This window comes from Heterocephalus glaber, unplaced genomic scaffold (assembly GCF_053883595.1).
Source record: "Heterocephalus glaber isolate CG9 unplaced genomic scaffold, H.glaber_assembly_v1.0 deba00001472, whole genome shotgun sequence".
NCBI lineage: Eukaryota > Metazoa > Chordata > Mammalia > Rodentia > Bathyergidae > Heterocephalus > Heterocephalus glaber.
The window spans coordinates 35,051,254-35,065,771 of record NW_028258315.1 but is presented as its reverse complement, the minus strand read 5'-3'; the positions used below and the strand labels follow the sequence as shown (position 1 = coordinate 35,065,771).

The following is a 14,518-nucleotide window of genomic DNA, read 5'->3' as shown; positions in this document are numbered from 1 at the left end:
GAGCTAGTTTTTGTGTATGTATGAGGTAGGGGGTCCAGTCTTAGAATTTTGCATGCCAGTATCCCAATTGTTCTAGCATCATTTGCTGAAATGATTACCCATTGAAGTTTTTTGTTGTTGTTGTGTCTGTCTTATTGTCTGTCTGTCCTGATATTGAGGATTGAACACAGGGCCTTTTTGCACTGAGCCACATCTTTAATCCATTAGGGGTGGGGCTAGGTCTTACTGAGTTGCTAAATTGCACGGGGTTGGTCTCAAACTTGTGATCTTCCTGCCTCAGCCTCCCAGGGTGCTAGGATTACAGGTATGTGCTACCATGCCCAGCTCTGTTGAATGAGTTTTGATATGCTTGTTGAAAATCAATTGTCCATATATGTAAGAGTTTATTTCTGGACTCTCTTTTTTGTTCCACTTACGTGTGTCTATCCTGTGTCGGTGCTACACTGTCATCACTATAGCTTTGTAGTAAGATTTGAAATCAGGAAATGTGAATCTTCCAACTTATTTCTTACTCAAGATTGTTTTCACTATTCTGAGTCCTTGCATTTTCTTAAGAATTTTAGAGTGAGCGCATCAGTTTGTGCAAAAATTTTCTTCAAAAAAGGGGGAGGATTTTAGTAGAGATTGCACTGAGTCTGTACAGCTATTTTCAGATTGTTGGCATCCGTGAACATGGACATCCATGTGGCAGAATTACGGGTCTGAGGTTTTTCTTAGAGCAGAGATTTTTCAAACTTGATCTGAGAACCTGCGTTCTCACTTTTAAATATTACTGAAAACTCCTAATGGTTTTAGATTATATTTACTGTATTGGAAATTAAGACTCAGTAATTTTAAAAAAAATATCAAACCTATTACATGTCACTGTAGCAATGAAAAGTAACAATATTTTCCAAAACAAACAAACAAAAACTTTAGTGGGAAAAATGGCATTTTACTGTTTTCAAAATCTATTTGACTTAATAGAATCTCAATTGGATTCTCATCTGCTGTTGGATTTGACTAGTTAGTAGTACTATTTTGACTGAAAAATGTGAAGGAAATCTGGCTTCACAAAGATACAGTTGAAAAAGTGAGAAGAGTATTTTAATAATATATTCAAATAATCTTAAATATTCTTCTCTGGTATTATACCAAAACTCACCGTACTTTTGTTAGGAGAAAATGAGTGAAAATACCCCCAGTGAAAGGGGTATCTGGTATCCTTGACAATGCCCTGACTATACTTTGAGAACCATTATCCTAGAGAATAGGACTGAGTGGTATAGTTTTACCAGAAAATGTACTACACTGAGTGATCCCCTTTATTAATCTATATTGTACAACTAAAACAACATAGATTCATTTATTTACATCCTTTCTGTAGGAAGAAAGACAGGGGAACCCTTAATGATAATGTGGTTGCTTGATTAACATGAAATCGGCAAAGCTAGATGTCTAATAAGATGTGTAATAAAAATACTGTAAGTTATTCAAAACATTGAGACTAGATATGAGGGCAATCTGGCTGCAACATTTTTCACCCCACTGATCGCCAGGGTTGATTTGGCTGATCTGGCTGGCTAGGCGGGTGTCTCCTTCCTTCCTGACCGCTCCATGTACTTCCCTCCCAAAGCTGTGAGCTTGGTTGAAAGAGGATGACCACCCCCAACAGAGGAGGACCATTTCCTCAGTCAAGGGTATATGAATAGCTGCACTGCCTGGCTAGAGCCTCCAGACAGGCTCTCAAAACATTGGGACTGTAGGAGACTGTCCTCAAGTCTTAACACTTACGTGTTTTAGTCTCTTGATACATTTGTTTTCTTTTTTTAAATACTTGGAAAGTTGTGATTTTTAAAATTTTAGTTATAATTTAACTGTACTGAACAATGTCATTTGTATTATATCCTATTTGGGAGTTTCTAGTTTTTGTGGAGTTTTAAAATTCAGGTTAGGGTTTTGTTTTGTTTAGTTTGGTTAGGTTTGGTTTGGTTTTTTGAGATAAGGTCTCACTATGTAGTCCAGTTTGGCCTTTAACTCACTATGTAGTCCAAGCTGGCCTCAAACTTGTGGCAATCCTCCTACCTCAGCCTCCCAGCTGCTGGCATTACAGGCGTGTGCCACCACACTCAGCTTTTGTTTTGTTTTTGTTTCTGAATTTCTGGCCATCAAACCCGGAGCCTCGCACATGACAGACAAGCATTCTATACTGATCTACACAGTGAGCCCCACTTCATTCAGTTTCTAAGTGTATTGATAATGTATCAAAGTTATATTTTCTTTTTCTGCCCCCTCCCCTTTCAGTACTGGGGATTGAACCCAGGATCTTTGCAATGAGCTATGAACCCAGACCTTTTTATTTTGTATTTTGAGACAAGGTCTCAATAGTTGCTAAATTGCCTACACTGGGCTCAAACTTGGTATCCTTCTGCATCTGACTTCCAGAAAGCTAGGATTTCTGGTGCACACCAACATGCTTATTTTTTTTACTTCTCATTACAGGTCATTTTTAAGTATAAAAGTAGAGAAGATACCACTGTGATCCTTAATTTACCTGTTAACCTAGTTTTATCAGCCATTAACCTGCCATTCTTGTGTTTTTGTTTGTTTTTTCCCCTTAAAATTATTGGCATGTTTTAAAAGCAAGTTCCAGGTGTATATTTCATCCACAAGTCTTTTAGTTTCTATATCTTATTAAAAGGTCTTTTAAAATGAACTTAACTATAACACTTTGATTGAAGTAAAAAATCATTCTATATATTACCTTTTATTAGTACCTAGGCAGTGTTCAGTTTTTCCTGTGTCCAAAATGTCATTTTAAACAATTTGAGGGTTGGGGATTTAGCTTAGTGGTTTCGCCACCTGCTGCGCAAGTGCAAGGACCTGAGTTTCATCCCCAGTACCAAAAAAAAACAAACAAAAAAAACAATTTGACTTAGGGGCCAGGGATTTAGCTCACTGGTTCTGGCGCCTGCCTCACAAGCGCAAGGTCCTGAGTTCTATCCCCCATACAAAAACAAAACACAATTTGACTTAGAATCCAGGCAGTTCTCACATTAAGTTATTTTGATTAGTTTTTTTTACTTTATAGCAATAAAAATCTCTCCTTTAAAAAATGTGTTTTATTTGCTACAGAAATGAGGTCATTTGCCTTGTCCCACATTTTGGGTTTAGCTGATGGCTTTGTGTCTTGTGTTACTAACGTGTTTCTCAGAATTCTCTTTAAATTGGAAGTCACCTCTAGAGGTGTGATTAAATATATATATTTTTTTGTCAAGAATACCTCATAGATGGTATTGTATCATCAAGAAGAATATAATGCCTAGAATTACAATTTAGTGATAAGACTGAAAAGTATCTTCAATAAAGTCTGTGACTCAACCATTGACAATGTTCCCTTTAGTTCTTTACTTGTTAAGTTTAGCAGACATTGATGCTCTCTCTCTTCTCTTTTTTTAGATGTTAGAATATTTTGATTTTGATTTTTTTTTTTTGGTATCGGGAGTCGAACTTGGGACCTTGCATTTGCAAGGCAGGTGGCAGAACCACTGAGCTAAATCCCCAGCCCAGAATATTTTGATTTTTAAAAAATTCTTTAACTATTTGCTATAGTTCATTTTGTGAACATCAGTTGTTTGGTATTCTGAAATGCAATTCATCAAGGAAACCAGACTAATATTTCCCTATAATAATCTTTAGAATAGTGTTTAGTGTCTGAACAACCTGCAAAGGTGAGCAAAGTGGTGTTGCTGGTGTTTTTAGCCTTCATGGATATTTATAAATTGTACTTGTATTCCATTTATTCTTTTTGATCATCACATTATCCTATCTTTGACCATCAGAAGCTCCTCACTTCTATGGCTCCAATGTTCCTATCATATGAGCAGAGTAGTCTTTCATAGCTTCTTTGGTTTCACAGTAAGATGTCCCAGGTTCATCTTAAATGGAAGAATATTCTACAGAATAATCAACCAGAACTCCTTAAGAGTGGAGGATGAAAGATTAAGGAACAACTGAGGAATTTTTAGAGTTTGGAAGGAACTAAGCAGAAGTAACAGCTGAATGCAATGTGAGATCATCCTAGATTGTATCCTGGAATAGAGTAAGGAAATTTGTGAGAAAGCATGTGAATCCTATAGAAAATCTGTAATTCAGAAAATTACATTTCCAGCTGGGTGAGTGGTACACATCTGTAATTTCAGCACTATCAAGGCTGAACTTGTGATCACAAGTTTGAGCCCAACCTGGACAACTTATCAACTTGACAAGACCCTATCTCAAAATAAAATAAAAAAGGGCTGTAGGTTTAACTCAGTTCAAAAACCTTGGGTTCAATGGTTCAATCTCCAATACCACGCCCCCCAACACAATTTATAAAAAGATTATGTGGATTTTTAAAACTTATTTAATTATATATTTGTATCTTTATGTGGAATGTCTATGTACCTAGTATTAATTTAATTCATATTTGTCCTATATACCATGCCCTGTGTAGTGTTGGTGTACATATACAGAATGTAAAATATAATAGTTTTAAAACATGACAATATTTACCTCAACAACCCTAATGTGAGTGCATTTTAAGATTTCTTAGCGAATTTTTAGGATTTTGTGTGCAAATACTGTCTTATATATTTTAAATTTTCTTTCATAAAAGTTTAAAAAGTTTTGTTAACACATGGTTTGCCAATACTTTCATCATTATCAAATTAGTATGAAGAAGAAACTAATAAAAGCAAATATTACTTCTTGGTAAGATGTATATTATGGGCAGATTTCTTGAAATTACTTAGAATCCAGAGGATTCTCAGAAATTAATCTGTAGTTCTCAGAAATTACTTAGATTCCATGTCCTGGAAAACTTGAGGATTTTAAGACTTTTTAGTAACACCGTTCTAAGAACTAGTCATTAACATGTCCTTGAAATGACCTGTTTGCTATCTTTGTCATTTTACAGCATCCTGAGATTAGCATTAAACTTCTACCAGTGGAGCCCATGACTTCTGATCAGGACACTAAAGTTGTGGCTGAACCGCAGGCACAGCGAGTCCAGGAGGGAAAGGACAGCTCTCATCTGGTAGGTGTATTGGAAGGGAGGGCCAGAGGCATTTATTTTTTTCTGTTGACAAGTGTACATTAGACTTAAGGAATACATTGGACTTAAGAAGGACATCCAAACAGTAACACTAAAGTATCTCAGGATCTACATCCTGTAAAGCAGGTATACTCTTTTAGAAGAAAAAGGATCTCTTACCTATCCAAGGATTGTAGCTGAGATCCCTGAAATAAAAGACAGATGAACAAGAGAAAACCATTATTGTTAAATAGCAACAAGTTTTATGTGACATAGGAACCTTCAGAAATGACAACAACACCCCTAAGGAAAATTATATTTATGCTAAGTCTTATACAGAAAGGGAGAGTTATGGAAAAGCATGAATGGACAAATGGGATATTATTTAATGGTAATAAACTGGGGAGAACCAAGCAAGACTTGTTTGTTCAGTTGTTTTTGTTTTTGTTTTGTTGTTCCTATGTGACATTCCTTTCCTCTGGGAATACTGTAGGGACCCCTTTAGGATGAAAGTCTTATGACTGATTTTGAGGGGAAAGTCTGCTAGGTTTTATAGCCCACTTCAAGGGAGAGGAGATAAGGGGAATTCTAGTTCCAGTGTCCTGATTTTGCTGTTCCTTCCCATTTTAGTTGGGTGGTTTTTGCTTTTTGGTTTTTTTTTTTTTGGTACTGGGGATCGAACTCGAGTCCTTGCGCTTGCACAGCAGGCGGTGAAACCACTGAGCTAAATCCCCAGTTTGTTCCTTCTCATTTTAAAATACAATGTTTGGTGTGCTGTGTGTGAAATCACATCAATCTAAAGTAAGATTTAGATAGTTTAGTAGAGGAAACTGTTTCTGTGTATGAGGTGAGAGAGAAAACAAAAGGTAATTATAATTCTAGATATTTAAAGCTTTGTATTTTAAATCAAGAAAGTACAGATATAAACATACTAAGATTACAGCCATTGTAGATTGAGAGTTAAATAGTATTTTAAATTTTTTATAAATTTATTTTGACAACCTACATTCATTTTATAATGTCAGGCAAAAATATTTAGTGTTTCTAAATGGCTTTTGGAAAAAGTAGCTTTTCTTAATTTTTCCCCATTGAAACTAACATCAGTCAGAATTTCAAAATTATAAATTTTAAGGAACCAGTATGTTTCCTGTTGAATACCTTATGAGGTCATGAATTTCTTTGTCATGTCATGTGAAAATTGCATTTCCCAGTAGGTTTGGTTTTGCTTAATTACGATGGTTTAAAAATACATTTTATTTCCATGGTAGTGATGATGTCTTTGAAATTTCAATTTTACAGATGAATGGTCCTATATCTCAAACCACTTCTCAAACAAGTTCCATCCCAGCTTTGAGTCAGGTAATTCATTTCTGTGATTAATCACAGATTGTTTAATCACAATGGAAGCTCACAGATATCTCCTTACAACCAGTGTTTATTGTTTAAAAAACATAGAAATTATATATGTCTCTCAAAAAAGGTGGTAGGGGTCCATTCATCATCATGCCCCCTCAGAACAGTAAATGTCAATATTATGTATCCTTTTCTGTGTCTGTGTACAGTTCACAATAGCAGTATGCCAAATGTATTTTTTTATTTCAAATATTTATCACAATGGCTTAATGATTTGCTGTTAAGCTGTGTATATATATGATTAGCTTTACATTTTGATATCCTGTGTGTTTTAGAGGATGCAAGTCAAATGCTAATAAACAAGGAAATGGCACTCCATTGGTTTTTTTGAATTTTGTGGGGGTTTTTTCTGATGAAGTAGGACTTTTCTTCACATGTTTATTGGCCACTGGCTTACTATGTTTTGTGAAACCCTTTCATATCTTTCTTTTTTTTTTCCCTTAAATCCTTTTATTGTTACATTTTAGGTATACAAAACGTTTACATTTATCATTGGGTGCTTGTACTGAACCTTGGTTTTATTGTTTGCAAATAGCTATGTAAATAGGTATGCTTCTGGAATATTCCAAATTCAGTTCGATTGTCTTTTAAGGGCCTGACCAAGTTTAGTAAGCCCCAAACTTGATTCCCCCAAATCAGCAATTCATACAGAAATTAATAAAGTAGAATTTTTAAAAAGTAAGACATGGTTGGGGTGTAGCTCAGTGTTAGAACATGTAACCAGTAGGTACAAGGATCTGGGTCATTGATCCCCAGTGTCAAGGGAGAAAAAAAAGATACCACCACAAAGTATATCACCATTTTACTGTTTATGTTGGATTTAAAATGTACAGTTTGATAATATTTAGATTTCTTCAGTTGTGTAACCATTACTATAATTTTAGAATGCTTTCATTATCCACCATGCTCATTTATAGTTAATCCCTGTTCCTTCCCTGGGCAATCACAGATGTACTTTCTGTGCCTGGATTTGCCTTTTTTGTGTCTTGTTAACTTACATAGCTAGCTCAGTATTTTGTGTCTAGTAGGTTGGCAGATAGTACTTTCTGAATTAAATTTGAGTGTTCATTCAACAAAGATGAGTGAGAGTGATAAAGATGGGTAAGAAATGTTCTATGGAGTAGTCATTTACAGATTAGTGTGGAATATATACATATTTATTGTAACCCTACTACAGCATGCAAAGTTGTATTGCTAAATTTTGAAACTTTTTTTTTTTTTGGTACTGGGGATTGAACTCAGGTCCTTGCGCTTGCGAGGCAGGCGATGGAACCACTGAGCTAAATCCTGGCCCTATTGCTAAATTTTGTGTGAACTTTAGGTACAGGATGCATATGGACATAGAGGTAGATACCATTGAGAAATACAGACATTCCTTACTTAGCCTAATCCCTGTCTCACAGCTAGGTCATTAATTGAAATGCACTAAATGAGGAATTATATGTAGTATGTACATTACAATATTCAGAACAAAGGCATGATCAAAGGAAACTTCAACTTGATGACTTTGCTTTTATTTGGATAATTCTTAATACAGTGCTGTAGTGTGTAATAGAACATAAAACTACAGTATTGTACAATACAATCAGCAGAAATTACAGTATTATATAAACAAGGTATATTGTATCCAAAAAAAGACATTGAGACTCTGTAAATGAGATGTTCAGAACTGTCCAAAAAATAAAGACAGGTTGTAAGTCTGAACAGCATGCATCGGTCCTAAGTCTGAACAGTTGTTCAACAGGTAGATCATTAAACAAAGATATCTGCAGTTGTGTCTACAGAAAAAAATGCCCTTCTTTTTTTTCCCTAGTACAGAGGGATATTTTAAATGTTCTAACCTTGAAATAAGGATTTCAAAGCATTTGTACAAATACATTTAAAGTAGTAAATTTGCATTAAATTTCCCTGCATGTATAGACAGGAAAAATGATGAAACTCTGGAGTCCACCAGTATTTCAGAAACTAGAAGGAAACTAGAAAGGGGAGAGAGAGGTCAGCAAAACGAGAAAAAAACCAGAGAACAGTGTTGCCTGAAGTGGGGGAAGAGAGTGGCCACCTGAAATGAAGTGAAATAATGACCAGCTGTCTTGAGAGATTTCAAACAAATTGGTTGATCATTTATGATCTTAGCAAGAGTAGTTCCAAGAGGTTACTTAGTGAAAGCCAGATTTTATAGTCCTGCATAGATTCAGGAGCGGTAGATACTGTAGACAATAACATTGTATCAAAGATCCTGACTTTAACAGTAAGAAGAGGGATAGGGAGGATAGGAGAGGGAATCAAGAGGGCCTTGGGTGTGTTTGAGATAAAGTTTAAATCATACTGCACATTTTTGCAACCAAATTGTCTGATTCTCCTTGAACTGCTTTAACCTTAGAGTCATTTTCTGTTCCAACAAACCTGTTGCATTTTGTCATAAGTGAGCAGCAAATTTGAGAAAGGAACATGTGTGGTAATGTTTAATGGAAAAGTAATATTAGCTAAAAATATTTATGTTAAATTACTTCTTGGAGGACCGGGGATTTAGCTCAGTGGTTCTGCTGCCTGCCTCGCAAGTGCAAGGACTCGAGTTTGATCCCTGGTACCAAAAACAAACAAACAAATAAAAAATTACTTTTGGGGAAAATATGCTTCATCATGCCACATGTTTTCCAATCATAACATGAAACTTGAAAGCTTAATTTGGAAACCTAACTCTTCTATATGCCTATCTCACTATAGATACTTCATGGTCTGTCTCAGAATAATCTTTTAAAACTCCTTTACAGACAGATCAGAAAACTTCAGTCCTTCCATTCATTCATTAAATTTTGAAAAAAACTACCTTTTGATCATGTAGTTTTTCAATGAATATTAACTAGAACTTCAAATTAGTTACTATAGGTCTACATCTTGAATAGGAGTAGGCTACCAGTTGGAAAGCTTGAATTTCCATGAAAATGGCCAAATACACAAATAACGTCTTCCTGCTTTTAGTAAGTTAATTGATCTCTTATAGGTCAAACTTCCAAGCAGTGCATAGTGCTTTTGAGAGTCTTCTACTATGAGATGTACAATGAATGTACAGTATTTTGTTTCTTTTCTTTTGCCCTTTTTTCTTAATTATAATTTTCACACATCTGCAGAGTAGAGAGAATAATATAATATTCCCTTTGTGAATAGTTTGTCATCCTTGTGTTAGGCTGCTCATTTCGTTTCTCCACTCTACACAAAATTGTTTAGAATTTTATGTATGTATATATTTACCTTATTTCCTGAAGGTTGTTTTTTGTTTTTGTTTTTTTGGTACCGAGGATGGAACTTGGGACCTTGCTCTTGTGAGGCACGTGGTGGCACCACTGAGCTAAATCCCCGGCCTTCCTGAAGTATTTTTAAACAAATCCCAGTCAGTTTGTCATTTCACCATAAATACTTAAAAATGTGTCTATAACACCATCCATTTTCATGCCTGATATAATTATATTATTCTTTTATACTCACGGGCATTATTTTTTGAAGCTAGAAAATTAGGTAAAACAATGACTAGGTATAAATATTAAAGAACAAATTTCTAATATTGTTTTCCTTTTTAGGAATTTGGAAACTAACTTCTTTGCCACGGTCCCATGAAATATAATTCAGGAAATACTAATCACTATAGAAAAATCAGAAGTGTGAAAATCTTTAAGCTGAGACAGCTTTAGTTGGTTTTTAAAATTGAGTTTATGAAAAAATAATAGGTAGCTTATCTTTTTGCTGTTCTGAACCTTTGGATTCCAGGTACTGTTTGGATTTCAGCACATGGAGTGTGGTGGTTGTCAGGCAGGGCATTCTTGTCATTTGGATTTGGATTTGAGTGGCAGGAACATGTGACTGCTGTGCAGAGTTATTTTTGGTGTGTGGGTGTTGGCTTCTTTGCAGAAACCATAGTTAAGTTAGTGTGAGATGCATTTGTAGAGGCTCAGAAAAGGACAAGCATTGTAAAGTGAGTTTTTGAACTTTCAAACATGGGTTGTTGCTTCGGCAAGGAATTAAGTGTTGACAATGACAACGAGAAAATTGGTCTGTTACAAAATTCTGTGGAGAAGAAGGAACCGAAGAACAAGATAAGTAAAACTTTATCTTCATTATTTGATACCCTTGAAGGTGATGAGCTTTACAATGTTGAAAATGGAGCCAGCAGACCAGCTGCTGGCATTAAGAAGTGGACTAGAACTTTTATAGGGTATGGCCACAAACAAGATCATAGAACAAAGCAGTCAATGAACTCTATTTCCTCTTCGATATATAAGTTCTTAACTAGGTATAAAAATTTAGATGAGAATGATAAGAGCTCAAATATTGTTATTGAGCAAAATGCTGAGAGTGTCTGTGACTCATTGTCCATGAGTAATGACAGACAAGGTTGTTCCATAGATGACCAGCCTCACTCACATGTGCAGGTGCCTTCTGACCAAGGCCTGCAAGAGGAAGCTTTTGTAAGTGACCCTCTGTGCTGTTACCTGGCCACTTGTAAAAAATCTTTAGTAGAGAAAGAAAGAATACTAAATGTTAAAATCAGTAATTTCAGTGAGAGTAATTCTTTATATATGTTGAATAGGGAGATGCAAGATGGAAACCTTGCTTGTATTGGTGACAAACAATGTAAAAATTCAAGAGAGAGCAAGTTTTATAGTATTTGTGTTATAGATCCTGACTGTCTGAATATGGAAGAGGAATTGTGCACTCCCACGTATGCAACAGCTGCAAGAGAAGAAGAATGTCATTCAGCTGTTACCTCTGAGGGGATTCACAGAGTGAATTGGCCTCTAGTTAACAGGAAAGAATGTTCAGTCTTGTATGCTGAACAAGGGGCTGGAGAATTAAAACTGCAGCAGGAAGATCTGTCACCCCAGGGTATGCAGAGCCCAAATGAAGGGAAAGATGTATTTAATGAAGAAACTAAGCCTAGTTTTGAGCTTTTGGTAGACAGTGATCCATCTTGTGAAGCAAATATTGGTAACCTGAAGGCTGAGACTTTGAAGGCAGAACCTTACGCCATATTTCCTAAAGATTACACAGAAAGTAGTACATTACATAATATTGGCCTACTCCCTGAATTAAATATTAACATAGACAATGACTCACTAAAATGCATGTGCACCATCCCCAAAGAGAGAGAGAGCCATATTTCAGAAATAGGAGGTCAGATGGATGACTCATCTGTTAATTTATTTAATGACACTGCATATGTTAAAGAGAATGATGAACCTGAGGCTGTAACAATTAGTGTCAATCAAAGTTTAAACTCTAAAAAGGAAGCAGGAAATAACTCTGTAAATCCACTGAAAGACAAAAGTTATTTCCATGTCAGTGTTGGCTGCTCAGATAGTATCCTTTCCTTTGGTCTAGATAGAACTAATTTAAATCCCGAAAGGTTTATCACTTCAGAGAGCTTTGGAAATGAGTGTCTCTCAGCTCATGCTAATTTAAGAGAAGGGACCCCCAGAAGACTTGATGGCAGCCTTGATCTCATGCCCTTCTCAGGACTCATGGTGAGGAAGGAGCAGTACCAAGGGGAGAGTACCAGAAGTCCCCAGCTGGAAAACAGAGAAAAGCTGTCATTGAGATCTGAAAATAGCTTTTCTTATGACGATGAGGATAAAGTTAGTGATTTGGAGCCTGAAGGTCATGGTAGAAGGGCTTCTGAGTTGAAATCTTGGTGTCCATCAGATCTATGTGCAGGTAGCAGAATAGACAAGGCTCAGATACAGACATGTGATTTAACTCACGTGGAGTGTGAATCGGACACAGAGGGGACAATCCAAGGGGTAGACATTCCAAAACTTGGAATTTCACAAAGAGTGCCTCCAAATAATGAGTCTCATGATCACTCCAGATCTCTTCAGGGTATCTTTATGTCTTCTGCATTTATTTTCACTTGTACTGACAAAGAAGAAAGGGAAGCAGGCCTGCATGATAAAACGGAAGATGAAATATATGGGAAGAGTTCAGTCAGTGTATTACATGACCAACGGAGTGGTCCTCACAGATTAGAAAATGCTGAGCAAGAATCACAGAATGCTAATTATAGAGAGAGAAGTAAAGAACATATAGAAAATGTCAAGTCAGATTCTAAAACAATCTTTGACTGGGAAACAGATGAACTAAAATGCAAGGCAATGCCTGGTGAAGATGCACTAACTTGTATTAGTTCTAGTACAATAAAAAATCGTGATTCTGAAATTAATCAAATACGAAAACATTTTGAAACCCATAGAGTGAATGACTACAAAGATAAAGATCTTAATATTGTGCCACCTTTAAGTCAAAGTTCAAATTTAGTTATACAGAAGCCAGAAGTTGTAGAAAAGAACTCTATTAATACTGATGAAAGCTCAAAACCGAAGCAAATTTGCTGTGACTCAACTAAAGAAGTTTTTGATTCCTTTGCTGACAATGGATCAGAGTTGAGTAAGTCAAAAGTAACATGTAAAAAAGAGAAAGAGAGACTTTATTTGGAGAAAGACAATATTGATATTGACTGCTTAGATCCATGTGGGACAAATGGACTTGCATACCATTGCACAGAAAGAAATGTCAAGTCCACAGCTAAAGAATGTACTTTAAATAGTAAAATACATTTTATGGGAATTGGTGTTGATCCCACCCAAGTGAATGGAAACACAACTATCCCTTTCAACACACATCAAGTAATTCCTGTCATTCCAGTTGACAGCAAAGAAATTGTAGTACCAAGACATGACCATGTTTTATCACTCACAGATCTCTTAAATATTTCTAAAAATTCTCCAAAAGTGGATTGGCAGAGTTTCCCAGAGGAATACTACTCCCATTTTTTGAATGAATTCTCTTATTACCCGATGGGAGGGTTGACAAGACAGATATTTTCTGAAAGACTGGCAAATGGATGTGGTGGATATCAAGCAGGCTATCTATGGACTAATACAGTCACAAAAGATGCAATAGAAGATGAACAGATATTTAGTGAGGGTCCACACAATAAGCCACAGGACTTAGACAATGCTTCATTTTCATTGGAACACCCCCCTTACCAGCTACCACTGAAAGAGCACGGTGTTGTTTGGGGTTTGCAAAGTAGAGGTGAACAGTTAGTAAGTATGCTTTTATCAGTACTTATTATTGTGCTCTGATATGGTTACCTTTACCTTTTGTGTGCTTTTAAATTAAGCTTTTTTCTAAATGGTGGTGGTTTGAATACTTACATAAAGCTCTGAATTAATATAACATCAACTTAACCATTTCCAAATTGGAGAATTTGTTGTATTTTAGCCAGAGTTTGTTTATATATCACACACCTTTATGCAGACTGTTCTTTGTGGATGTTGCTATTGCCTCAGTATAGTTGGAGCCCTTTTGCAGGGATCTTGTCATATGGTCAGTGTAGTATGTTTTAGCTAGGATTTGAGCCAATAGTGTAAGTCAGTCACACTTGTAATTATAAACTAAACTTAAAAATCTGTGCTTTCTGCTACTTTTCTATTATATCTGTTTAAAGCAGGTAAAATTTTCTACTTTTAACTGCCTCTACAACCTTGGTTCTGTTTTCTTTCAGTCAGAATCACCATGGAGCTCTTTCTCAGGTCCCTGTGATGAGCTGGTCCTACTGATTGGGAAGAACCTTTGCAGATGATTCTGGGGCACCTAAATTGAGCATCTTTTCAATAAATTGTATAATAAAGGCAAACATTATTCAACAACCAGAAACTAATATTGCTTATAAAACACACATATGGAACCGGTGTTGTTGAGGGATTGTTTCCAAGAGCCCCAAAGATACCAAAATTCATGGATGATCAAGTTCCATTGTAAAATGGCGTACTATTTGCACATAATCTACATAATCCTCCCATGAAATCATCTCTAAATTACTTGTAATATCTAATACATTTAAATGCCATGGAAGTAGTTATACCGTATTACTTGAGGAAATAATAAAAAAGTTTGTACATGTTTACTACATATCCAGTTTTTTTAAAGCAGTTCTGTTTTTTTTTTTTGGAGCCAGGGATCAAAAAAAGAAGTATTTTTGATTCATGTGGAATCCAT

At 35.8% G+C, this 14,518-nt stretch overlaps 1 protein-coding gene across 10 annotated transcripts in view; it reads left to right on the top strand.

The window, feature by feature from the left end:
• Window positions 1-14,518, top strand: part of Larp4b (La ribonucleoprotein 4B) — a 93,880-nt gene that overhangs the window by 23,304 nt on the left and 56,058 nt on the right. For 4 of the 10 annotated variants that reach the window (XM_021266353.1, XM_087181940.1, XM_021266355.2 and 1 more), the window contains 2 exons: window positions 4,937-5,056; window positions 6,353-6,412. In XM_021266353.1, the coding sequence (XP_021122012.1) occupies window positions 4,976-5,056; window positions 6,353-6,412 (141 nt within the window). In that variant the 5' untranslated portion in view covers window positions 4,937-4,975. The other 6 variants (XM_087181939.1, XM_021266351.2, XM_021266349.2 and 3 more) reach the window with 6 other exon arrangements.